Source organism: Pleurodeles waltl, chromosome 8, assembly GCF_031143425.1.
Source record: "Pleurodeles waltl isolate 20211129_DDA chromosome 8, aPleWal1.hap1.20221129, whole genome shotgun sequence".
NCBI classification, from domain to species: domain Eukaryota; kingdom Metazoa; phylum Chordata; class Amphibia; order Caudata; family Salamandridae; genus Pleurodeles; species Pleurodeles waltl.
Window position 1 is genome coordinate 819,871,328 of NC_090447.1, and position 25,943 is coordinate 819,897,270.

The 25,943-nt window shown below is 44.0% G+C and overlaps 1 protein-coding gene across 4 annotated transcripts in view; it reads left to right on the plus strand.

Annotated features, from left to right (window-relative positions):
• GYG2 (glycogenin 2) overlaps positions 1 to 25,943 on the plus strand; it is a 271,963-nt gene that overhangs the window by 140,585 nt on the left and 105,435 nt on the right. For all 4 annotated transcript variants that reach the window (XM_069205092.1, XM_069205089.1, XM_069205090.1 and 1 more), the window contains exon 6: positions 19,111 to 19,237. In XM_069205092.1, coding sequence (XP_069061193.1) covers positions 19,111 to 19,237 — 127 coding nt within the window. The remainder of the gene's footprint in view (positions 1 to 19,110; positions 19,238 to 25,943) is intronic.

The window sequence follows — 25,943 nt, forward strand, 5'->3', positions numbered from 1 at the left end:
AGAGAGAGAGAGAGAGAGAGAGAGAGAGACATGGGAAGTCGTGACAGTCAGGCACCATTATCACCGTCCGAGAGGAAACATGGGGGTATCCAGGCACGTATCCTAGTGTAAAAGGATAAGTGAAGAGCTAAACCAGGCTAAGGAGACTGACGCTGCAGGCAACTACGGTGAGGTCAGAGGAACTGAGTCAGCCCAGCAACACTGAAGTCACCAGTAGCCCACCCCCATAGAACCCAACAATGCCCCCTGGAGGGCACTGGACTGCACCGTGCCACTTCCCATTGCCCTACAAGACACAGCAGGAACAGTGCATTGACTGAGCCCTCCCAAAGGGGTCTCATATAAGTCTAGCTCACAGGACTGCTCTACCCGGCTATCCTTCAGTTTGGGAAGCCTCATGGAATGACATGGCTAATTGGACCTGGTCTGGTGGGTTGCAAGGTCATCCTGCAGCCTTACCACCACCCTGAACACCGCTACTCCCTCTAACCGACTGGTAACTGTTTGCCTAGGAGACCATATCCGACAACCAGTCCCCAGAGAGGGCCTAACCCTCGAACTGGAGTGTCAGCAGAGTGTACCTCTCCCCAGGTGCCGCCCTCCAACGTTGCAGCCAGAGAGAGAAACAGACTGTAAGAAAACCTGAGGGGACAAAGCATACGAGTGCCAAATAACCGGGAAAAGGACAGCAAGCAACACTGCATGATGGACCATAGCTGCCAGCAGCACAGAGCACCATGTCCCTTTTTGGACTGTCCCAGCCAGCTCAACAAAGACTTGCAACAGGGATGGAGTAGAAGACGAGTCTTCAAAGCCCAAGTCACAGAGCAAAAACCTCGCTGAACACCAGAGTCCACATACCAATCCGAGACAGCAGAAGGAGTACATTCCCTGGAGGAAAGGCCGATCCACTGATGAGGGCAGCGAGAATCGAATCCAGATGGACTGGTGAAGGAAGAGTGACGCTCCCCTTCCAAAAAACACAGCAGTTGTAGAACTCGAGGGACAGGTAACAAAACCAAAGCCCTCCAAACACTCATCACCAAATTCCCAACAGGACCCTGAAAGGTCATGGCAAGCCAAAAGGGCAAAACTGAGGGAGGAAACAGAGCAGACCTTGCTCCATTGTTCAAAAGGAAAGAAATCCCATGCTTTCCTGCACAGGGGCCAAAATGCCCCACAACGCTACCCGGGAAACATATATCCCCTGAGGAAGCAGAAGGAGCTGCCAACTTTGATGTGGAAGAACCAGTGACTGTCACAAAAGTCGTACGTGTAGAGGGCCCAATGTGCCTTTCAGGCTGAGGCAGGAGGGCTCCTGCAACCACAAACAATCATGGGCAGCTCCATCTCTTCCGTTAGGAGAAATGCACTCCCCCATCAGGGCTACCAGCAACACAAGCCCTTTGATGGGGTAGAGAAACATCCTTCCCGCAAGGCTCAGCAAAGAAAGTGAACAGACAAAATTCCCCAAAAAGGCAAATAAAAAACGGGCACAAAATCCATTCCTACCACCACATGCATGTCCAAACACTGTCAAGGACTACTCATCCAACCGTGCAGAGGCACTGACCTGGAGGTCCAGCCCCAGCCGTAGCAGGACAGCCCGACTCCGTTGCACCATCCACTAGGGGGACAAAAAGGAACAAGGTGAGTGGGGGCGGACCTTTTTATTTAGGAAGGGAGTGGTCTATCAGAGGCAAGGGAGCCTCTTTGGTTAAGAAGGAAATGCGGGAGGAATGGGAGGTAATGCTCACTTCCCTTGTTAGACAAAAAAAAATAGTAGTCATGTTCTTGTGTCTTTTTTGTCGAGATTCATGTATGATGTCATCTATTGCTGTTTACAATAAAGTCAGTCGAAAAGGGTTTATTTAGCTTCAAATGACAGTTACTTGTTGGCTCAATTTCCGTCTGAATGGGGGCTGCAGGGGAGCGCAAGAGAGTGAACAAACTGCCTTACTAACTGACAGCAAGGGGAAAACTAGACTCAATCTTCGGGTGGATGGGGGGGATTAGCAATGGGAACATTAGGGGCAGAGACATCGTCAAAACTGGTGAAGCGGCGGGTGAGGGAGGCTTCCCTTTTTGTTGTAAACTACGTAATATAGTGAGAGTTGTTGGAATAACTAGTAGCGCCTTACTTTGCGAGTAAGGCTGGTCTTAGCTTCCTGTCCTTATAGACAATTATAGTGTTTTCTCTTAGGGAATTTTAGCTGCATTCTCTTCCGAAAAGATGTCCAGGAATGTTTATAGGAAGTGGTTTTGAAACAAGATTTCATGGGGGATGCTCAGTAATAGCATAACGAAGTTTCTTCCAAAAATGTTAGATGCTTACAAACGGACTGTTTTCTAGCAGTAGTGAGAGCACTAAATCTGAACACTTGAAAAAAGATGTTGTTAAATTGGAGTTGTCAATGTGTGATAAAGGACCGAGTTGTAGACGTACCACTGGCTGCTGTGTTGCAGTAGGCTGGAAACTGGCTTTGATATTAAAAATGTCTTGCAAACTTCACACCAAACGTGCTTGATTTTTACAGAAAGAATACTGTCCTTTCTCAGCAAGAAGCAGTTATTCTAAGATAGTAAATACCCCTCTGGGAAACCTAGCCTTCTCATTCCCACTGCCTTAACCATTGTTAATGACCCAACATCTCTCACACTTATGGCCTCTTCGCTCTTCCCTCCTATCATTTCAGCTCCGCTTCCCACCCTCCTCAGTGACAGTTCAGCTAAATGTAGCTCACAGAGGTAGGCTCATGGAGCAGATGGGCAGACCCTGCTTCAATATCCCATGTTCTGATGAGATTGCAAACCACTCAAACCAGCCTCATGGTTGATGCCCGGGACTCTACAACCACCTATTAGCGTTATAACATTATGGGACAGTATTACATAGGTAAACAGTCACATGAATATTATAGTGACATTTTCACCTCTAAACTCTTTGAGAGATAAAAAAAAAATCTGTTTATTTACGAAGTTTAGCGAGGGTCGATGAAGGATTTCAAGTTTAAAATATGTTTTTCATTCATCTTTTGAGCACTGTTATAACGTGGATTCCTTTGTAAAACTACCTATATCACAAATTGTTCTAAACTCTTTTAATCGAATTTAAGCAAATTACCACATGCACATATTTATCATTTTAGCATACTTGCTAAAACACTTTTATCTACATCACTTTACAGCATACAAAAGGTGGTACAAAAAAGTGCAGAACTGCTGAATTGCGTAATAAAAGAAAGTCAAGGCAGGTGAAATGATACACAAATCAATGGAGAACAAGAAAATAAGCATGATGAACCACTTTACTATAAGTATGAATAACTCCCTTTCAAAATAATGAGTTCACAAGTAGTTATGCCACCATCTCTCTTCGCCAACTGAACGGTGGAGTGAAGGAACAAATGGTGACAGCTGAAAAAGCAGGAGGGATGTCTGGTGGTACATGCAGCCATGACTTTAGAATAGGTGGGCTAACAGTCAGACACACGACTGTAGAAATACCCAGACAGTGGCAGATGGTAAGTACTCTTCAGTCAGCACAAGTCCCCCAAACCTTGAGAGAAGTGTAACTAGATGCCAGATCACAACGCCAGGGGAATCTGTGCAGTCCACAATACAACAGACAGCCGAGGGACAAACTCCTGTGACATCAGTGGAACCAGCAGCAAGCTCCTACACAGGGCTTCTGCACCCTGGCGAACTCCAGAAAGGCTCAGCAGTGCGACAGGGACGGAACTACTGGACATAAATCCCAGCAGGAAGAAAAACAAAAATGAGGATGAAGGATGTTGGAACAGGTATGTTCCCAGCATGGTATAAAAGTGTGGTCCTATGTCCTCAGTGGCAGACTGTTTGTGATTCTGGTATGCTTTTATTTTATCTTATCTTGCCAGGCACACCGTGATCTAGCCTGTGGATTGAGACCTAGGTCTTTCCCTGACAATGAGCGGCCTTTGACCTGTCCTATGACCTGGAAGGACTTACCAAGTGTGTCTTCATAGAGAAAGTGGACTACTGCCCCTGTCCTGGGTTTGCACATAAGGCAGTTACAGCTTCATACCGTCTTGTGATTTATAGCCAGGCCGAATCTTTTTAATTGTGTCAGTGAAAGTGTGGTATACTGACACCTCGCATGTAATGTTCTGCTATTATGTGAGACTCACAAACTTGTGCTAACATCTATTAGGTACCACAGCCAGACTGGAAACCCAAGCCAGCCCTGGCAAACTTTGTCAGAGCAGTCCCATAGGGTGTATAACGAGCGAGCTTGACCAATATAACCGGGCTTGGGGGATTTTCCCTCCTAAGAAAATGTGGGAAAAAATTGCTAAAACAGTGCATTCTACAACACATTTTTCATTATATATTCAATTGTATTCGTTTTTAAAGTATAGTGAATGACCACCTTACAGAGTAACAGGACATGACAATCTTTATTGGGGCTCTTCAATGATTCCCTCTCCGTCATCCTCTAACAGTGCCTCTCATCTCTCCATAACCCCTATCTCACATGTATTTCATATTGCCTTTCCTACCAGCATAGGGTGTTGGAGCACTTTATATCAGACACACATAGAGAATGAATCATAGATGTGTAAATCACTGTATAGAAAATGTTAAATACAACAAAGGTGACTACTAGGTGTAGGATTCACATGTCATCCACTCTGGTATGATTTTTTTTAAGACTGCTTGGTCAGGGGAAGCATAAACTCAGGTTTTCAGAAGGCAACACAGTGGTTAGGGCTGACTTTACTAACAACAAATTATTTCTACCCAAACAAACCCTTTTTTAGCAAACTTTGGGGAATCAAAGACTGGGGAAAAACATATCTTTCTAACCTTACCATGCAGTTTGTATGCAGCTCTTTGATAGCAGTTCATAGCTTGCTGTGATAGATTATGATTATAACTTATGACCTGCACAGTAACAAAAGAGGCTCTGCGACAAAAGCAGTATCCCACTGAGCTACTCAGATAAATACTGTTCTGTGATTTGCACAGTAAGTATTCTTTGCAGCGGGCATATTAACCCTCTGCTCTACCTTAGATGAGTCTAAACTGCCACTAGACAAAAAACCCTAATCTCTCTCCAGAAAGTACATTAATCACCAGAGTTATCTTGCCACTTTTATTGTTGCCATAAAACTGTTAGATATACAAGGAACTCTACAGTGCTTTTCAAACTGCTGCACTGATACAAAACCGGCCTCCCAGTAAGAAAGGGCCCCTCCCCCCTTCCAGCCTCACAGGGAAATGCCTGATGCCCGTAGGGACAGTCTGGCCTTGTGTTGAGTTTGTGTTTGTAAATTGAGCATATGGTGCTTGTATGGTGGTAGGATCTTATGTGTGTGTGATTCTGAGAAATGAAGTTAGTGGTGTCCATTTTAGATGCCATTTGTTTGATATGGCACAAAATTATGGAGAATGAAGACAGCTTCCTCAGACAGTGGAAATGTACTCCCTGCCATCCTGTGGCTTGAGGGTAGAGATCCAGACACTGAACTGACAAGGGTGGAGACGGAGTTACCACTAGAAATTTGAAGAAGTGTGTGAGCAAAGAGCTACTTACCATTTCTTTCTGAGCACTGCCATTTGATTGCTGGTAGGAGAGAGCACCAGGATTACAATTTCTGTTGTGAGAGTTGACAACACTTCTAAGCTAGGTCTTTCCTTTTGCGGGCCCCTGATTAGTGCCCAACAAGGCTGATGAAAGACAGCTGTAGATACCTCACACTTCATTGTGTTCATGCTGTAGGTAATCTTACTAGTGACAGCCCCATCGTTATCTGCTGTTAGAAGTATCACTTTACACACATAGGGCCTGATTCTAACTTTGGAGGACGGTGTTAAACCGTCCCAAAAGTGGCGGATATACCACCTACCGTATTACGAGTCCATTATATCCTATGGAACTCGTAATACGGTAGGTGGTATATCCGCCACTTTTGGGACGGTTTAACACCGTCCTCCAAAGTTAGAATCAGGCCCATACTGTGTCTGGAGAGCAGCCTGAGAAAGATGCTTAAAAAGAGACCAACTCAAAACTGGTTCTGAAGGTTTGGACTGTGAATCCGCAACCCCTGTCTAGAAAATGAGTATACAAATGAGAATCAAACCACCCACTTTGTTCCAGTTCCAAGTTCTTCCTGCCTAGGATGGAAGTGCACTGCAGAGTACTCAAAGGACTGCTGCCTCACCAGGGCTATTGTCTTCCTGAGAGCCTGTCTCCAGAAGAAAGGAGTCATCACCTGAAGTATACACTTTCTGCTGGAGGAGCTGAGTGTCTGCCTAGTGCCTAGAGGCCTGCATGCTTGCTCAGGGAGAAGGACCCTGCCTGGACAGGGGGGTGGAGAGAGTCTGTCCAGGAGGTTAATATCAGAATGTTCCTGATCTCACGAACATCTAGAGAAAGTGGACTGCTTGTAAAAGCAAAACAGGGAGTGACCCTTGTTCTCCTTGTCTCTATATGTGGTTCCAGCAAGTACTGCACTCAAAAACGACTCAGGTTTCCACTTCCATATGACCCTTGCCTTCTGCCATGGTGGGCCACAATTTAATACTACCATCACTGGCATGAGAAGCTGCAACATCACTAAGGGAGAACCAAAAGGAACACAAAACTGTCTGCAACTGCCTGGAGGTGGGCTGAGACTAACATGGTGTGGGATCCTTCTGCCCGACCTAGACGTCGCCCATTAAAAGATCATATATGCTATCTGCTGTGAAACAGTCCTAGGTCTTCGGTAAACATGTGGAAGTAGTTTCCACTGCCACAAATGGATACACAAGTACTAAAAGCTTAAAAGCTGCACATGAATGGCACCAAACAGATCAGGATTTATAAACTCATTGACTATACCACTAAAAATACATTGCAAAATTATTTCAATACATCAGCTAAGGTGCTTCTACTACTACACCAAACACTTATTTCTGATTGACCACATGTAGTACTCCACAGCACACAATGTGAGTATAAACTAATTAGGAAGAGTTGAAGTGCTTTTATTTTATTTTATTTAAATAAAAACACCTTAACTGTTGTGCTTTGCCAGTTTTGAGACTTTAGTCAGTGTTGTATCTTACACTCATTGCTAGCTTTCATTGAAAATGTATTTCCATTTAAGCCACTTTCCATAGCAAACTTTGCAGTTTTAAGGATATTGCAAAAGACAAGTATTCTGTCCATTCAGTAATATGTATATATGGACGAAGCGCTGGACTTCCCTGCTGTGAATCGAAAATACATGCATGTTTTGCAGAGGACACAGTAATGAAACATATATCTACCTAAATAAAGTTTCATATTATGTGTGATAAATGGAACAATCATTGGAATATTTGCTTTTTATCCTATACGGGAATTAAATATTGCTTATGTTTCCGCGTTGCACATTATGAATGGCATCATAACAATAAGATAATTAAACAAACCACTGCTGCAAAGTATGCTGCCATTTTAACTTTATATAATTTCCCATTTGAAAGCAAAAGGGACAATAACCCAACAGGAGCATCACTTTTCTGATGCTCTGGCAGCGCTGTGTGCTCGCACATATTTACAAGGCCACATAAAGCCATCTTGTGCGGCTTTTCATGGCTTTGTAAATATGGCTCCCTTTCACACATAACTCTGCATGAAAGGGGCATTCCACGGATGTTGCTCTGGGTGCTACCACGCAAGACTCATGGACTCTGATACATTCTTAGATTTACAAGGTTTTGTAAACCTGGGAATGCGTCAAAGTCCTACCCCGCTCCAGGTGTGGAGTAAATGTGGCACAATGTGTGCTGCAGAATGCATAGTAGGAGGAAAGCGTCATTAATGATGGTTTATGTGCAGGGCGGTATCCCATTCCACACATAAACAAACAATCATCCCTGCAGTGCAGGCACCTTTGCACTATTGGCGCTAGGCAGTAAGTTGTGTGCCAGTGCAGTGGAAAGTACAAGGACGCATTGTATTGCTGTAAATAAACGCATCCCTGCACTTTCCTAATGGTACAGAACAGCAAGCTGGCTTTTCTTGTAAATATGGGCCAAAATGTCTTCTGGTTTAGAGAGCACTGATAGTCCTTGGTCTTGTAATAGGAGCTTTTTCTGTGCTCTTTTTTCTGGGGAAAGTTGCAGATTACCCTGTCATTTTTGTGTATATTGGGACGCATTTTTTAACAACAGTTTTCGTTCCTACGATGATTTTACACCTGTGCCATAGACACTTTAAGTATGTGAAGTTACAGCTTATTATCTTTGAACAGGAACAGATTACCACTGAGAAGAGGTCAGTAACTTATTGAAAATTATTGAAAAGAAACCTAATATAAGCTTGATAAGGCCTTAAATGCCAGTGGGAGGACCAATGGAATACTAGTTGACCTTCAGCCAGCAGCTGCACCCAGCCTCGGCACAGAAAATGAAAGGGTAGTTTGCTAAATACCCCTTAGTCAAGGTCCCTGGAATTATACTGCAGGAGAGGGCCAAAATATGTGGCCAAGAAAAGACAAACTATGTGGCATAAAGCGGCACATTTTGTATAGTATTACTTCAATATTTCTTAATCTTTAGGGTTGAGCCTGTGTCGTATGCGCTTGCGCATGCATATCGCTTGTGAGACGCTTTAGTAGTTAGAAAAGGGCTCGGAGCCGCGTCCATGTCACGTCATTGGTTCGTGGGCTTGCCTTTTCAAATCTACTTGCTTTCATTAGTGGAAGGCATGCACACATTATGCCTTTTTCGTTGGTTAGCCCTCCTCGAGCATAGCGCCCAAGTACTGAAAACATGCAAGTCTTGCTGTTTTCCATCCGGTTTGTGTGCTACTTTTTATCTTTTTTTCCCAGCGTGATCTCGCTTGGCAAAAGTCGAGCGCTTTGCATGACATCGACCCTGTTAATTAATTGCACTTTTGCCGGTTACAAAGATAATTGCACTTTTTCCGATAGGTTTCACTACGAGTGCACTGTAGCAGCGCAATCGCACTCTTTTTTTCAATTTAATGTGGCAAGAAAAGTCCAGTTGGGAGTTTACAACTGCTAATAGCTCTAACTCGGAGAAATGCGAGACCTGTTGCATTGCAAATGCTTGTTAATCTTGGTAACACTGCCTATGCATTGGTTGCACTTCATTAGTACCTGTTTAACTCCCAAATATCACAATAAGCAAAGGAAAAGTGACCAGTCTAGCTTTGCAAAGGGCCTTCCACCATGCTGCAACATGTGTTGGTGCATTTTTTTTTTTAAAGTTATGATAGCATTTATCCAGAAACATGTTTTTGTTAAAATCTGCAGATAATGAGGCAGATGATGGATTGATTATTAGGCAAATGCACCAAATGTATAATTATGCGGATATCATAGCGGCCGTACAATTGCATAATTCCTTCGCCCAGTGGCCTGACTGGCAGAGACAACAATTTGCAGACAGGACAATAAGGGGAGAGGGCTGAGTTCGGAGGGCACGTGGTATGCACTTTGCGCCAGTGCAGAGCGGTTTGGCGCCTATTGAAGCGTGCAAAAATTATATTTTCACTAGGATAACTGTTCAGAAGCATTTGCACCACACCACCGGTGTAAAAACGCGCCTCTGCATCAGTATGTCTGTGCAAATAATGTTTTGTACTGGTCAGAAGGTGCACACGTGCACGAAATTGGCGCAAAATTGACATGGGTCCTCCGGAGCCTCCAGACTGTCCAGTTCTTCGGGAATACCCAGAATTGTCAGGCATGGCTATGGGAACAACAAGATGAGTGGTTTGAATGAGTGAAAACTTCCGCTGCCACACCTGTAAGAAGAATCATCAACAACTCTTTAACTTCAGGAACTTTTCCCACAGACCTGAAAAAGGCATACATACGACCATTATTAAAGAAAACAAATCTAGACCGGCAAGACCCCAACAACTACAGACCTATCACAAATGGACCTTTCCTGGGCAAATTGATAGAAAGAGCAGCATTCGCCCAGATGTCACAATTCATTGAAGACAATTCTATACTTTCAGACTTCCAAACTGGATTCCGCCCAGGAAGAAGCACTGAATCGGCACTCATGGCAATCTGGGACGATCTTAAAAACACAGTTGACCGAAATGGAGTTGCTGCACTACTTCTCTTGGACCTCTCAGCTGCCTTTGATACGGTTGACCATGACACCCTAACTCAAAGACTCCACGAAGCCGGCATACAAGGGATTGTGCTCGACGGGATTACTTCCTGTCTCCAAAAAAGAGCGAATATCATCCACTCACCCCCCTTCTCATCCGAACCCTACCTCACAAAAAAGGGGTCCCCCAAGGGTCAATCATCTCACCTTTGCTTTTTAACATCTACATGATATCTTTACCAGAACTGATCAATGATTTCCATCTCACATGCTACAACTATGCAGATGACACACAAATACTACTTCAATTAGAAGACCCCAAAAACATTGAAAACTCTCAAATCTTCAGTTGCCTCAGAGCCGTTGATCAGTGGATGACCTGGAGCCATCTCAAACTAAATACCTCCAAAACTGAAATACTCATATGTGGTGACTGGAAACATTATGACCCTCTGTGCGTCTGGCCTGACGATCTCGGACCACCTCCTCAATCATCCAAGGAAGTGAAAAACCTAGGAATCACCATGGACTCCAAACTAACTATGAATGCCCAAGTAGACAAATTAGCACGCACAAGCTTCATCACCTTAAAGACTTTACGACGCATTTTCCCTCACCTCGGATTTCCACACAAGGTGCAAGCTACTATCTCACTTGTATTATCCAAACTGGATTATGCCAATAGCCTCTACCATGGATCATCTCTATCTGTTATGAAAAAACTACAACGTATCCAGAATTCCGCAGCCAGGCTACTACTACATATAAAGCCGCAAGCCCACATCTCCCCTGCCTTGAGAGCACTACACTGGTTACCCGTTGCCAGAAGATGCACTTTCAAGCTGCTTTGTATCACCCACAAAGCTATACATGGAACAGGACCGCTTTTCATCAGAAAAAAAATTACCAAATACATCCAACAAAGAACCCTCCGCTCAAGACTGGCACCCCGCCTTAGAACACCACCATACAAGAAAAAGACTGTAGGTGGTACATCCTTTTCCGTCCAAGCAGCCAAACTATGGAATTCATTACCCCCAACTATAAGAGCCACAGATAACTTTCTTGTTTTCAGGAAACTACTCAAGAGTTGGCTCTTTCCTTCATAACCACCTTTTTCAAGCAACTACGAACTGCATATGCCTATGTGGATAATTATTTTTTTCAGATTATATGTATATTTCTATTCATTTATAGTTTCTTTGAAAACTAAAGCAAGGCTGTGCGCTCAGAGATCCCATAGCAGAAAAGATCTAGAATCCATCCTGGAGATGAACTGTTGATGTACTGGAGCGTAATCTGTATCTGACTGAGACGCGCGGGTTCTATCTTCCTCTGCTGGAGACACAGAGTAGAAGGTTCTCCCTTTATAAAGCACCTAGAAGCTCCGCTCGCTGAGTCACGCCCCGTCCACCCTCGAAGTAGGTAAAGGAATTCCCGCCTTTTTAACAGGATGATGGACAGCTTTCCAAAACGACCCCAATGCGTTTACCGCCGATTCCGGTGGTGCGTTGTTGATGCCCAGAAGCACAAGGACATCTCCACAAAGACGCACTAGTAACAATCACATTGCCAAAGGCACACAAGGTTGCTGGAGACGTTTACCCCGTGGCCCATCACGTACCCTTAATTGTACAATATAAACGGGGCGTATAAAACATGCTAGGTAACGCTTACTGACATACTCGTAGAAAATACTCCGGTTGGGTAGGCCACGATGCTCATTTTACAGAAACTAAACCTCAAAGGAAGCACATCCAAATATAAACGTAGGAGGTGCCGCAGTTGAAGCTCAGCTTCTGGAAAGGACAAGCCACCCTAACTCTTGGGCTTGGCAAAGATAAAGCAAGACTGTGCGCTCAGAGATCCCATAGCAGAAAAGATCTAGAATCCTGCCTGGAGGTGAACTGATGATGTACTGGAGCGTAATCTGTATCTGACTGTGACGCGCGGGTTCTATCTTCCTCTCCTGGAGACACAGAGTAGAAGGCTCTCCCTTTATAAAGCACCTGTAAGTTCCGCCCGCTGAGCTACGCCCCGTCCACCCTCGAAGTAGGTAAAGGAATTCCCGCCTCTTACCAGAATGATGGACAGCTTTCCAAAACGACCCCACTGCGTTTTCACCGCCGATTCAAGTGGTGCGTTGTTGATGCGCAGAAGCACGAGGACATCTCCACAAAGACGCACTAGTAACAATCATATTGCCAAAGGAACACAAGGTTGCTGGAGACGTTTACCCCGTGGCCCATCACGTACCCTTAGTGTACAATTATAAACGGGGCGTATAAAACATGCTAGGTTACGCTTACTGACATACTCGTAGAAAATACTCCGGTTGGGTAGGCCACGATGCTCATTTTACAGAAACTAAACCGCAAAGGAAGCACTTACAATTATAATCGTAGCAGGTGCCGCAGTTGAAGCTCAGTCTCTGGAGGTGAACTGATGATGTACTGGAGCGTAATCTGTATCTGACTGTGACGCGCAGGTTCTATCTTCCTCTCCTGGAGACACAGAGTAGGAGGTTCTCCCTTCATAAAGCACCTATAAGCTCCGCCCGCTGAGCCACGCCCCGTCCACCCTCGAAGTAGGTAAATGAATTCCCGCTTCTTACCAAGATGATGGACAGCTTTCCAAAACGACCCCACTGCGTTTTTACCGCCGATTCAAGTGGTGCGTTGTTGATGCGCAGAAGCACGAGGACATCTCCACAAAGACGCACTAGTAACAATAACATTGCCAAAGGCACACAAGGTTGCTGGAGAAGTTTACCCCGTGGCCCATCACGTACCCCTAGTGTACAATATAAACACAAAATCGTTTTTGTAGTAGGTTCTCCCTTTATAAAGCACCTGTAAGCTCCGCCCGCTGAGCCACCCCCCGTCCACCCTCGAAGTAGGTAAAGGAATTCCCGCATTTTTACGAGGATGATGGACAGCTTTCCAAAACGACCCCAATGCGTTTTTACCGCCGATTCACGTGGTGCGTTGTTGATGCGCAGAAGCACGAGGACATCTCCACAAAGACACGCTAGTACCAATAACATTGCCAAAGGCACACAAGGTTGCTGGAGACGTGTGGCCCATCACGTACCCCTAATGTACAATATAAAAGTAGCAGATGCCGCAGTTGAAGCTCAACTTATAGAAAGGACAAGCCACCCTAACTCTTGGGCTTGGCAAAGATAAAGCAAGGCTGTGCACTCAGAGATCCCATAGCAGAAAAGATCTAGAATCCTTCCTGGAGGTGAACTGATGATGTACTGGAGCGTAATCAATATCGGACTGTGACGCGCGGGTTCTATCTTCCTCTCCTGGAGAGACAGAGTAGAAGGTTCTCCCCTCATAAAGCACCTGTAAGCTCCGCCTGCTGAGCCACGCCCCGTCCACCCTCGAAGTAGGTAAAGGAATTCCCGCCTTTTACCAGGATGATGGACAGCTTTCCAAAACGACCCCACTGCGTTTTACCGCCGTTTCAAGTGGTGCGTTGTTGATGCGCAGAAGCACGAGGACATCTCCACAAAGACGCGCTAGTAACAATAACATTGCCAAAGGCACACAAGGTTGCTGGAGACGTTTACCCCGTGGCCCATCACGTACCCCTAGTCTACAATATAAACACAAAATCGTTTTTGTAGTAGGTTCTCCCTTTATAAAGCACCTGTAAGCTCCGCCCGCTGAGCCACGCCCCGTCCACCCTCGAAGTAGGTAAAGGAACTCCCGCCTTTTACCAGGATGATGGACAGCTTTCCAAAACGACCCCAATGCGTTTACCGCCGATTCCGGTGGTGCGTTGTTGATGCTCAGAAGCACGAGGACATCTCCACAAAGACGCACTAGTAACAATCATATTGCCAAAGGAACACAAGGTTGCTGGAGACGTTTACCCCGTGGCCCATCACGTACCCTTAGTGTACAATATAAACGGGGCGTATAAAACATGCTAGGTTACGCTTACTGACATACTCGTAGAAAATACTCCGGTTGGGTAGGCCACGATGCTCATTTTTACAGAAACTAAACCTCAAAAGAAGCACTTACAAATATAATCGTAGCAGGTGCCGCAGTTGAAGCTCAGCTTCTGGAAAGGACAAGCCACCCTAACTCTTGGGCTTGGCAAAGATAAAGCAAGGCTGTGCGCTCAGAGATCCCATAGCAGAAAAAGATCTACAATCCATCCTGGAGGTGAACTGATGATGTACTAGAGCGTAATCTGTATCTGACTGTGACGCGCGGGTTCTATCTTCCTCTGCTGGAGACACAGAGTAGAAGGTTCTCCCTTTATAAAGCACCTGTAAGCTCCGCCCGCTGAGCCACGCCCCGCCCACCCTCGAAGTAGGTAAAGGAATTCCCCGCCTTTTTACCACGATGCTCAGAAGCACGAGGACATCTCCACAAAGACGCACTAGTAACAATCATATTGCCAAAGGAACACAAGGTTGCTGGAGACGTTTTTACCCCATGGCCCATCACGTACTCTTACTGTACAATATAAACGGGGCGTATAAAACATGCTAGGTAACGCTTACTGACATACTCGTAGAAAATACTCCGGTTGGGTAGGCCACAATGCTCTTTTTACAGAAACTAAACCAATAACAATAAAATACACACACACTCTTTTAAACCTGTCTGACTAAGTATTTTTTACCCATGATTCTAATTATGTATTGTATGTGCATATGTGTGTTTATTCATGTGTGTGTGTGTATAAATATATATATATATATATATGTGTATGTATGTGTATGTGTTGTTTCTGTGCCTGGCATGTTTGTGGATCATTGCATGGCTCCTGATATCTATGAATTTCTGCTCTCTTTTTATCAAACTTATCTACCCATCACTCTTATGTCATGTCTCTATCAAACTATCCTCCATTCTCACTCGGACTCATCCCAAATCCCTCCGACCACTTTCATCTCCTAAATATCTCTGCCTAAGCTCTTCCCCTCCACCTCCACATCTAACTCACCAAACCTCACTCTACCTCTGTGACCTCCCACACAACCCTACTAAATTCTCCTGCATTCATCTCACCCTACTTCTATGCTCTCCCTAACCCTTCCACATCCTCTTTCCCCTCCGCTCCCCTATTATTCATCTCAAGCCTTTGGATTGAGTAAATGAAGGATAAACTCCCAATTAACACTTCTGGATTTCTTTCCTCCTCCACCCCTCCATTACTCCAGTCAATCTAACTAACAAACTCTTATATCTGCAACTCAAATTAACTCATAATAATAGTAAAACTGTACTCCTTATTAAATTATACTAATCATCACTAATTCTTGTTGGGTACCGGAGTAGCGTGCTACTCATCGAAAAGCGCTTCGACGCCTCGTCAGGGGTAGTAAGCGCTATATAAATACGATTACAATACAATTACAATACAATACAAAAGACACAGGAGGCGCCAAACCTGTGCCGTGGAGTAAGATCGTGAGATGCCAAAGGAAGGCAAGAATTACTCCTGCTCTTCTCGTTAGAGTAGAAGACAGCAAAGATGGTTCTTCTTGGAAATGAAATTGCTAGATGAATGGATCTTCTGCCCTCTCGTGGTCTTTAGTGGGTAAAACAGTAGCAGAATTAAAAATAACCGGTGCTCTTCTAAACCAACAGTGTTAAAGGCACCCATTTAGCTAATGGCTGAATTTGCCCTATGGAAAAAATATTTTATTTTAGAGATGCTTCTCGTTTTCTGACACTGCTCAGGAACAGACGCAGATTGCCGTGCGGTGAATTTGTTGTATTACATTGCTATGGTATTGTATTAGAGCATTTTTATGCGTTCCTACTCTCCCTCTGTGGGGAGCTACAGCGCTTACCCACGCGTATAGGAAGCTACGCCGTGTAGGATGTGCAGTGAAGGGCGGTGTATTTGTTTTTAGCCTATGTTCGAAGTGTTTTAATTTCATGCGTGATGACCCCCAAGGCGCAGTTATCATGTTATGGGATGAACCACTTGGCAGTGTGACGGGTGACGATATGTGAGGGATATAGGCGCAGATTATATTTGTATTAAGAATGAATAAATTTAGCCGCAGGGACAGCAGGCCTGTGAACCAAAAGGGGTTTATCAGAGCTTTCAGTAATCCATATGGTGACATTATTTAGCACACAAATCATGGAGCTGAGGCAGAAATCCGCAGTGCAGGCATTGTGAATGCATAGATTAAAAAAAATGGTTTGCAAGTGAGCTGCAACGAAACAGCCCAGCTTCACCTTCTGTTCTGCCACATTGGTTACATTATTTCCAAGGTCTGTACATCATAAGTCTCTGACTATATAGGCCTGATTTAGAGTTTGGTGGAGGGGGGTACTCTGTCACAAATGTGGTGGATATCTGTCTGCCATATTGCGAACCCATTATAGCCTACGGAAATTGTAATACAGCTGGCTGGATATCTGTCACAAACCCATCCGCCAAACTCTAAATCGGGCCCTATATGTCAATGTAATAATTTTACATAAAACATGCCTTCTCTCATAGATGTGTGCTGTATACACTGGCAAAAGGATAAATAAATACACCTTTGCCCATTCGCAAAATGTTACCAGTAAAGATATCACTGTTTGCACATGTGTGACTGTACGTCTGGTTTAGAGAAGGTAGTGCTTCTTTAAGCTCCCACCTGAAATAAATAAATGATCAAGCTCTCTAGGCACTATGGTAGTTTACTACCCATCATGAATCATTAAATGGAGGAAGTTTTCCTCATGTCACCCCTGCCATCGTGTTCCAGCCACTTGCATTAACAATATTGCACAACATATTTCAGGTGGGTAACTGCATCTGTGCGCTTCAGAACAAACCCCCTGTACTCTTAAGAACAACCACCCCTTTCAAAACTCCAGACAACCACCACAAAATGCTTCCCTTACTATGCTTTTAGTGAAATGACATCATTAACAGTAGCGTAGCCAATGTATCATATGCCCTAGTGCAAGAAAGGAAACAGAACTCCGAGCTGCTGTTTGAATGATAAAATACAGCAATAATTAGGGTTTCGTGGGCCCTCAGGCATACAGCATCTGCTGCACCATTGTAAGCAACACTAACATGTGGTGCAGAATGATTAATTAGTGCCACTATTGTAGCTGGTTAGTGCTCCTCTGGATGCTATTTGTTCGTTTAGTTTCCAGAGGAAGCAATGCAGTATGCCAGGTTAGTATTCTTTGCCTTCACTCTGCTGGATTACCGTCTCTAGTGTATCTAGGATGCAGTGAATGGTAAAATTTTGATGTTCTGAGGAGTTGTGCAGTGCGATTGCTATTACCCCTATGATATAGTGCAGTGCACTTTGTTACGATCTTTACGATATAGTGGAGTATGTCATGCTAACTCTCTACGGGGCAGCCTGGGAGTTACTGCTCTTCCAGTGCAGCACAGCACTGCAATTCACTGTCTATAGACTGTTTCGAATTGGTGTGGATTACTGTCTTTGTGATGCAAAATTGTGGGGGGATGTCCTAGGGGAATGTAGTGCACTGGATTCGCCATTTCCTCTTCAGTGAACTGCAGCCGGTTAATATTCTCATAATGCAGTGCATTTTGATGAAATAGTTCCTAGAGGGATGCAATATACTGCAGTGGGTTAATGACTATATAATATAGTGCCGTGTGGTGGGCTAGTACTACTATAATTCTGTGCCATCTGGTTGGCTAGTTTCCCTTCCCCAGGATGCAATGCATTGGGGGGACTCAGGGCCAGAAGGATGAAGCATTTTACTGGTCGTAAATGGCCCATTGTGCCATTCGCGACCGGTAAAATGCTTTTTGCCATGTACAAAAGGCAAAATGCGACTCAGTAGCTTGTTACCAAATCACATTTTGCTTTTGCACTTCTTTATTAGGAAGGGGCCTGTTTAGGGCGTCCTTTCCTAATACCGAATCACACTGGTATGTATGAATATTTTGCCACCAGAATGCGGTCACAAACATTTGCAGATTACCACCAATTTCAAATTGGTTGTAAGCCATTTGCAAATGGGAAGGAGTCCCTAAGGGGCCTCTTCCCCTTAGTGAATGTGGGCGTCTACATTTTTCAGAGCAGGCAGTGATCCCAGGGACCCAAAAACTTTTCATTCTTTGTTTGATCTGCATCCCTTTTTCCTTTAAGGAAACCATTTTGGGAATCACAAACAGTCTCCCAGACACTGTTGTACATAACATTTTGTAAATCACAAACTGCGAGTTGCAAAAAATGTACATCGCAAAAACGAACAGTTGTATATCTGACCCTTGGTGCCCAAGGAAAGCAGTAGTAAAGTGCAGTGAGTTAGTGTTCCTAGTTTGCAATTACGTGTGACATGTTTGTGTACCCAAAATGCAGTGCAGTTGAATAACCTCTTTGCAGGATGAATTGCAGTATGCTAAGTTGGTGGCCTTAGGATCCAGAGTCCCTAGGCTACAATGCAGACTAGTGGATATGTTTCCCTAAAGATACAGTGCAATATAAGGGTTGGTGTCCTTGAGTTTCAGTACAGTGTGGAAGGCTTGTGTGCCTTAGTTTGCTTGTTTGTAAAGCTCCATTGAGCCAGACCTAAATGAATATCAATCAGATCTTCAGAACAAATCTCTCTCACAACTGTTTCCCTATGTATGTGCATTCAGCCCCTTTTGCCATGTCTGCATTACAAAAGCAAGGAAAGGTAAAGTTTTCTTTGGCCAGACCTGAAAATGGGCATTACTTACACACAGCCAGGCTGTCGCGGATATCACAAGTTATCGGACACATTGGGTTTTGCTCCAACCGTGAAAAGGAAGCTACACTGTTACTCTGAGTTGTCTCTGTTCATAAAGGCCGCTGAATACTTGAATGTAGTGGAATCTATTTTCCACATCTTCGCTTGTATTGCATATTTATATTTTTGTTGACATCTAGTTAATTTTTTGTTCTTTGCATGCATTCCTCAAAACCCTTTCTGTTGCAGTTTTGTGTTGTGCGTTTTTTAAATTATTTTCTCCTATTTCTTTTTTTTTTGGTGCGTTGCTCATAAGGAGGAGACCAAGGACTTTTAAATAGTTTCTTCAGTAACTGGGCAACAACAGATATCAGCAAACATTTGCCATTCATCTATAACTTGAGCAGTAGTTCTGTTTACACCTACATCCCTGCTTTCCGACAGTAAGTACTGCTGGCTTTAATCTGTGTATTATAAGTAATTATATACCCTTTATTTGGTCAATAATGTAAGCACTCCAATTGAATACATGATTACCTGTCAAAGCTAGGACAGATATAACAGCAAATATGTTTTTTTTTCTGTGAAAAGTGCTTACTTACAAATAATGTGCACCTGTAGTCTCCAAAATGGTTAATCCGTGTGAAATATGTATTGCACAAAATGAAATCTGACACCTCAGAAGGCATCAGGTGTGATAAGTAGTACCCGTTCCAAGTTTCCCCTCGATATTGGGGAATAACATGCAGATTTTAGGAATTATCATACCACAAATTAGAATGTTCCCGTTATTACCAGGCCCTTTACCTCTGTTTAATTCTGGCAGTTTTCACTTGTCAAAATTTAACAGGATGTGTAAACTGTACTGCATGCAGTGATTAATAGGTGTGACAAATTCTACATCACTTGTAATTGCTATCCCTGAACAAACAGATGTTTGTGAAGGGAACAGATAAGAACAGGCTACTCATACTGAGGGCCACAAAGGCAAAATAATGGACAATATCAATTCTGCAAGGACATAGGGATGACAACACTTGGTGAGTGACAGAAAAGGCAGTATCAAAATCAAAAATGGAGGACTGAAGAAAAGCAAGTACAGGATGTCTGGCAGCACATGCAGCCATCAGAGGGTATGCCCATGCAGGCACCCCCTCCCCCCCCTTTGCAGAGCTCTAGGAATGGCATGCAAGTCATGTAGGAACTACTGTGAATAAGATGACCAAGCTCATTTTCTATTTTTGAAGTGTTTTCTGAAGAGGAGTGTTTTTTTGTTTTCATCTGAATATGATGAGTGATGGGGCCAGGTGCAGTTCGTTTTCGTAGTGTGTTCTAGATTTATACAGCATTATCATAGAAGTGCTCTGCTGTATTGTAAAGCTTGGTACTTTCAGGCCTACAATCATCTCCCTTCATTAATTCTAGTTTTGTTTTTGGAAGGCTGAAAAGGGCCTTATTTTCATAGTCTAGCTTAGAGGCTGAAAATGTATTATTCAGGAAATACATTCCTAAAGAAATTAAGACAAATTGGTACTAGCTCTCGCTTCTAAAGAGAGTCAAACCAATTCTTCCAGAAAGCAACTTCAGAACTGCTGTTCAGGCTCTTATATTGTTGCACTTGGGTGATGGCAATGCCCTACTCCATGGGCTCCGAGCTAGACTCCAGACTGCCACCACTTAGGGGCATCCTACATGCTGCAGCATGTCTCCTTCAGGGACTGAAGAAATATGATCTCATCCCCCCATACTGATGGAACAGTATTGGCTCCCCTTGCCAACCCACACCATCCTCGAAACAACTTCATCACTTACAAAGCTTTCACGAACACCCCCATTTACCTTGCAGACAAAGTTACCATCTCTGTTGGATTTTAGTGCACCAGCAGCCAAGACACCATCAGACTGCATACTAGAAGTGTAAAAAACAAAAAAACAAAATGGCATTATTTTTCCATCTATGCACCAAGGATCTGGAACATTCCCTGCATCCATCAGGAGCACCTAATGCTGCTCTGATTTAGGAATGAGTTGAAGACTCATCTCTTTAAACAACAGTACTTCACAAAGCATTCACATCCACAACCCAGCTTCCTCTTCTCTTACTCATTGACTTTTAGCTTGTCTTTGACCATGTACAGCGCTCCACTGCCTTTCTGGCTAGGTCCACACTATAGAAATATCATATACCTGCATTCAAATATTTATTAGAAAAGGTGGATGAGTAAGTCATAGGGTAAAACGGCAAGGGGTCACCCCAGCATCAAAGGTGGAGTCAAGCTCCCAGAGGTGAGGCAGAGCACATATATATACCCTTATACAGAAGTTCCTATAATCACTCATATATGTGTGGAGTTTCACTACGATACAAGCAAGTGTAAGGGCGTGCTTATAGAGTGGGTACAGAAACCATTCAGAAAGCTTTAACATGAGCTCACAGTTTCACCTGAACAATCGAGAAACTTAAAACCCTGCCTTGGGTGCCAGGGGTACTCATGTATTAGCTCTGGGCAAAGTTTACAGGGTTATGATAACCAGGAAAACACTGCAGTCACATATGATAGTTTTTTAAATTTGTTAGTAGAGTGTGCTTTGCGAGGTGCTGGTATAGAGAGACTGAGACTAAGTGGATGTGGTTGAAAACTGTGATTAACTAAAATCACCTTAGTCATTAATGCAAATTTTTAGGAAGGGTGAAACCATTCACCCCCAGTCACAGATCTGGGTTTAATCCACCAGGTCTTTTGCTCACCACGCCACCCTAGTTTGGACCCAGCCATATGCAAATCACTCTTGACGCTATTTCCCATGGGAACAGTCCAGCCCAAACTGCCAGGTCCTCCCCATACCAGAAACATGCATCCTGGGACCGGTTTCAGGGTATCATCCTTCATCAGCCAGGCATGCTTGAATCCAGTGGTATAGTGAGCCCAGAACCCACGTCTAGGCATACCCGGCGCACTTAAGGCAACAAAAGTAAACAAACACAAATGATGGACGGAATGTGGAACCCATCAAACATTCACCACAGTCACAGATCTGGGTTTAATACATCAGTTCTTTTGCTCACCACGCCACCCCAGTTTGGACTCAGCCATATGCAAATCAGTCTTGACCATGTTCCCCATGTTAACAGTCCAGCCCGAACTGCTAGGCCAGGTCTTCCCTGGCCCAGAAACAAGCATCTTAGGATCGGTTTCAGGTATCACCCTTCATCAGGCAGACTAGCTCGAATCCAGTGGCATAGTGAGCCCAGGACCCACGTCTGGGCATACCTGGCTTACTTATGGCAACAAAAGCAAACAAACACAAATGAGGGACGGAATGCGGAACCAATCAAACATTTACCCCCAGTCACAGATCTGGGTGTAATCCATCAATTCTTTTGCTCACCACGCCACCCCAGTTTGGACCCAGCCATATGCAAATCAGTGTTGAGCCTGTTCCCCATGGGAACAGTCCAGCCCGATCTGCCAGGCCAGGTCTTCCCTGGTCCAGAAACAAACATCCTGGGACCGGTTTCAGGGTATCACCCTCCATCAGCCAGGCTAGCTTGAATGCTGTGGCATAGTAAGCCTGGGACCCACGTCTGGGCATACCTGCCGCACTTATGGCAACAAAAGCAAACAAACACAAATGATGGACGGAATGCGTAACAAATCAAACATTCACCCCCAGTCACAGATCTGGCTTTATTCCATCAGTTCTTCTGCTCACCATGCCACCTCAGGGTCAAGAGTGATTTGTATATGGCTGGGTCCAAACTGGGGTGGAGTGGGGAGCAAAAGAATTGATGGATTAAACCCAGATATGTGACTGGGGGTAAATGTTTGATGGGTTCCACATTCCGTCCATCATTTGCTTGTTTGCTTTTGTATAAATTTAAGGCACTGAGAAGAGCTGGGTAATAACTATCTGTCACTGTAGGGAAGGAGCTGAACCACTTTAGGATATTATGACTGATCATTGGTAGTGATTGGTGTCTATTTGATGAGCTGTGAGGCGAAGCAGATGCTTATGGTCTTTGCTAGTACTAATGATGGTGCATAAATGCTGAGGTTGCCCTGGTCGTTTGTAGGCTTCTTCAGCAGAGGTGTAACCAAGTTAGTTTTCACAGTGTAGGGGAATTCCCCAAGTTGCAGAGAGGGCCAGGGCAGCCTGTGGGAGGAAGGGAGACACTTACCCCTCAGACAGATTCTGATCCCTGCAGGCCTTTGAATATCAGTGTGTTATGTGTTGCAAGCAGTAAGAACAACTTCATTGTAATTACATTTTGTGGCCTATATGTGCCATCAAATTAGGGACTTTGCACATTGCACATTTTTAGGGCTTGCTATTAGGGTTTTACTTGCCCTATCCCACGTAAAGAAATATATCTTTTTCAGAAGATATTTCATTAATTTTGCTTTTACGTAGCTCTTCATGCCTTAGATTTTGCATCTCTAAGTACTAGAAATAGCCAGTTTTACTAGTGCCCAGTTTAATCACGCTCAATTCATCTACCTCTTAAGGATGAGTTGTCTTTGCCGGAGGTTATGAATTGTGTGACCTGTAAGACTCAGTAGATCTCTGAAGAGAATGCTTGGATCACTAAGCTATATTGCTGGCATTGATTTACCTTTGTTGCAGTCACCTCAAAGTTTCCTACTTCTGTGGTTTATCTGATTACATAACCTCTTCAATAAGTACAGCAACTTGTGCATGCCACTTTACCAGAAGCTCAGTACCATCTTACATGATGACTAATACACAGTTGAATATTTGGAAAACACCTGTTTGTGGATTAATCCATGTTGATTGTTTAAAATGTATGGTTTATTAGCCACGTACTCATGACAACTGTATTGTTCTGCCTTAGCAGAGATATTAAAATGCAATAAAGTTGAAAATTGAACTAGTAAACAGAATTACTTTATGTTGAAGTGATTAATGTACTCATAAATAAATAGAGATGCAAAACCAATAAATATATGTGCCACGTTTTAGTAGCATCATTATTATGCTTCTAAACTGGATTAAAATGAATATTTCACGATCCCGTCACTGTGCCACAAAGCCTTTCCAGTTATAGTTGCTGTTAGAAATTGGATTACTGGTTGATGTGGGTGTGAGCCCTAGTCAAGCAGCAGCCACAATCCTAGTCAGGGTAAGGTACAAGCAAACCTCAAATTAACCTGTGCTCAACCTCCTGATAGCTTGGCACTGAGCAGTTAGGCTTAACTTGGAGGTAATATATAAAGTATTTGTGCAAGACTTCAAACAGTTATACAGTGAAAACACCACACAAAACGGATCCCACACCAGTTTAGAACAATAGAACTTAATTCAATAAATAAAACTGGGACAACAAAATCCCAGCAGCATAACTTGAGTCATGAATTTATCAAGAATAAACAGTAGGATAGCGCTTTGAGGTAGGAAGGGCCAATTGGGATATCTGGTTGTGCTGGACCGACAAAGTCAAAATTTCATGCTGAACACGATGGAGCGCGGGCCACATACAGGGACCCAGTTAGGCCTGCTGAACCAAAGTACCTTAAATCCAGGTTGTGGAGCGTTGTGTGGGTCCGAAACAGTTGTGCCACGCAGTCAAGGCGATGCATCAGTTCTGAGATGTGGCGCAGCTGCTGTGTATGATCCTGATGAGCTTGTGCAGGGGAAAGCGGCATGCAGTGGCGGTTCCATAGGTATAGCATCAGTCCCAAAATGTGGGGTGCAGTGGCAATGTGAGTCTGTTACGTCTGTTCTGACCCGCGCAGTAGTGACAATGTGTCAGTTCTGCTCCTTGCAGCAGCAGCGATTTTTCATTTTTGCTCCCACAGCAGAGAATGCAACAGTTCAACTGGAGCAATAGCTAAGGCCCACTCCCAATGGTCCCAATGATCCAGGACTGCGGTGGCACCACTTGCCAGGATAGATGGCAGGTGTAGAAGCAGGGTGGTTAGAATAATTTCATGTCCCTGAGACTTCAGATCAGGAGGGCAGCCAACTAGCCCTTGGAGTCACTTTGGGTTCTGGGGTAGAGAGATGCAGGTCCAGTCCTTCTCACATCCAGGCAAGAGAGCAGGAGGCACAGCTCAACACAGCAAGTCAAGAGTCAAGCACAACAGCAGTTCAGAAAAGTGGCAGGCCTTTAGCAGCACAGCAGTTCTTCATGACAGAGTATCCACAAGTCCAGAAGTGTACTGAAATGGTGGATTCTGAAGTCCAGTAGTTATACCTTGGTGCCCTGACTCTGGAAGTTGGGAAAAACATCTAGACAATGGCCTTAAAGGGCGATAGGATCCCTACCTCCCCGGAACTGGCTCCAAACTGGCTGGAGTGACAATATAGGTCATTAAGCCCTTTCTGTGTGGAGAGGACACAGCCTATTCAGGTGTAAATGAGGCTGTGTCCAGCTCCTCCATCCCATTCAGCTCAGCATGGCCCATAAAGTCACATCTAAGCTCACATTGTGTGTGGATGTCTAGGGAGGAATACACAATGCCCAAATGCCAACTACACACAATTGTGACTGGAGACAGGCTGCAGGCACCAAATGGCTAAGGCAAGAAATACCAACGTTCTTAAAGTGGCATTTTCAGAATTGCAATTAAAAATCTGACTTCACCACAAGGTAGAATTTTAAATTGTAAGTTAGGATTTTAAATAGTGATCCCAGAGACAACTAATATGAAGGGGTGATCTCTTTCCATTTCCAAGCTACACTTATTAAATGTAATAAGGCATATCCAAAGTTATCATTGGGGGAGATAGGCCTTGCAGTAGTGAAACATGAATTTAAGATTTTTTCACTACAAGGACATGTAAACCCTAACAACACATGTCCTACCTTTTAGATACACTGCAGCCTGCCCTTTGAGCTGTCTAGTGACTAATGTGTATAAAAGGGACGGGTTAGACCTGGCATCAGGTTTATTTTGCCAGGTAAAAATGGCAGTATAAACTGTACATACAGGCTCTGCAATGGCAAGCCTGGGACAGGTTTAAAGCTACTTAAATGGGTAGCACAATCAGTGCTGCAGTTCCAGCTTTTAATTTACAGGCTCAGGGCACATGTAGGGCACTTTACTGGGGACATATAGGTAAATTAAATATTCCAGCTGGGGAATAAACCAATATTTCTGTTTTTTAAGAAGTGAGCACACACAT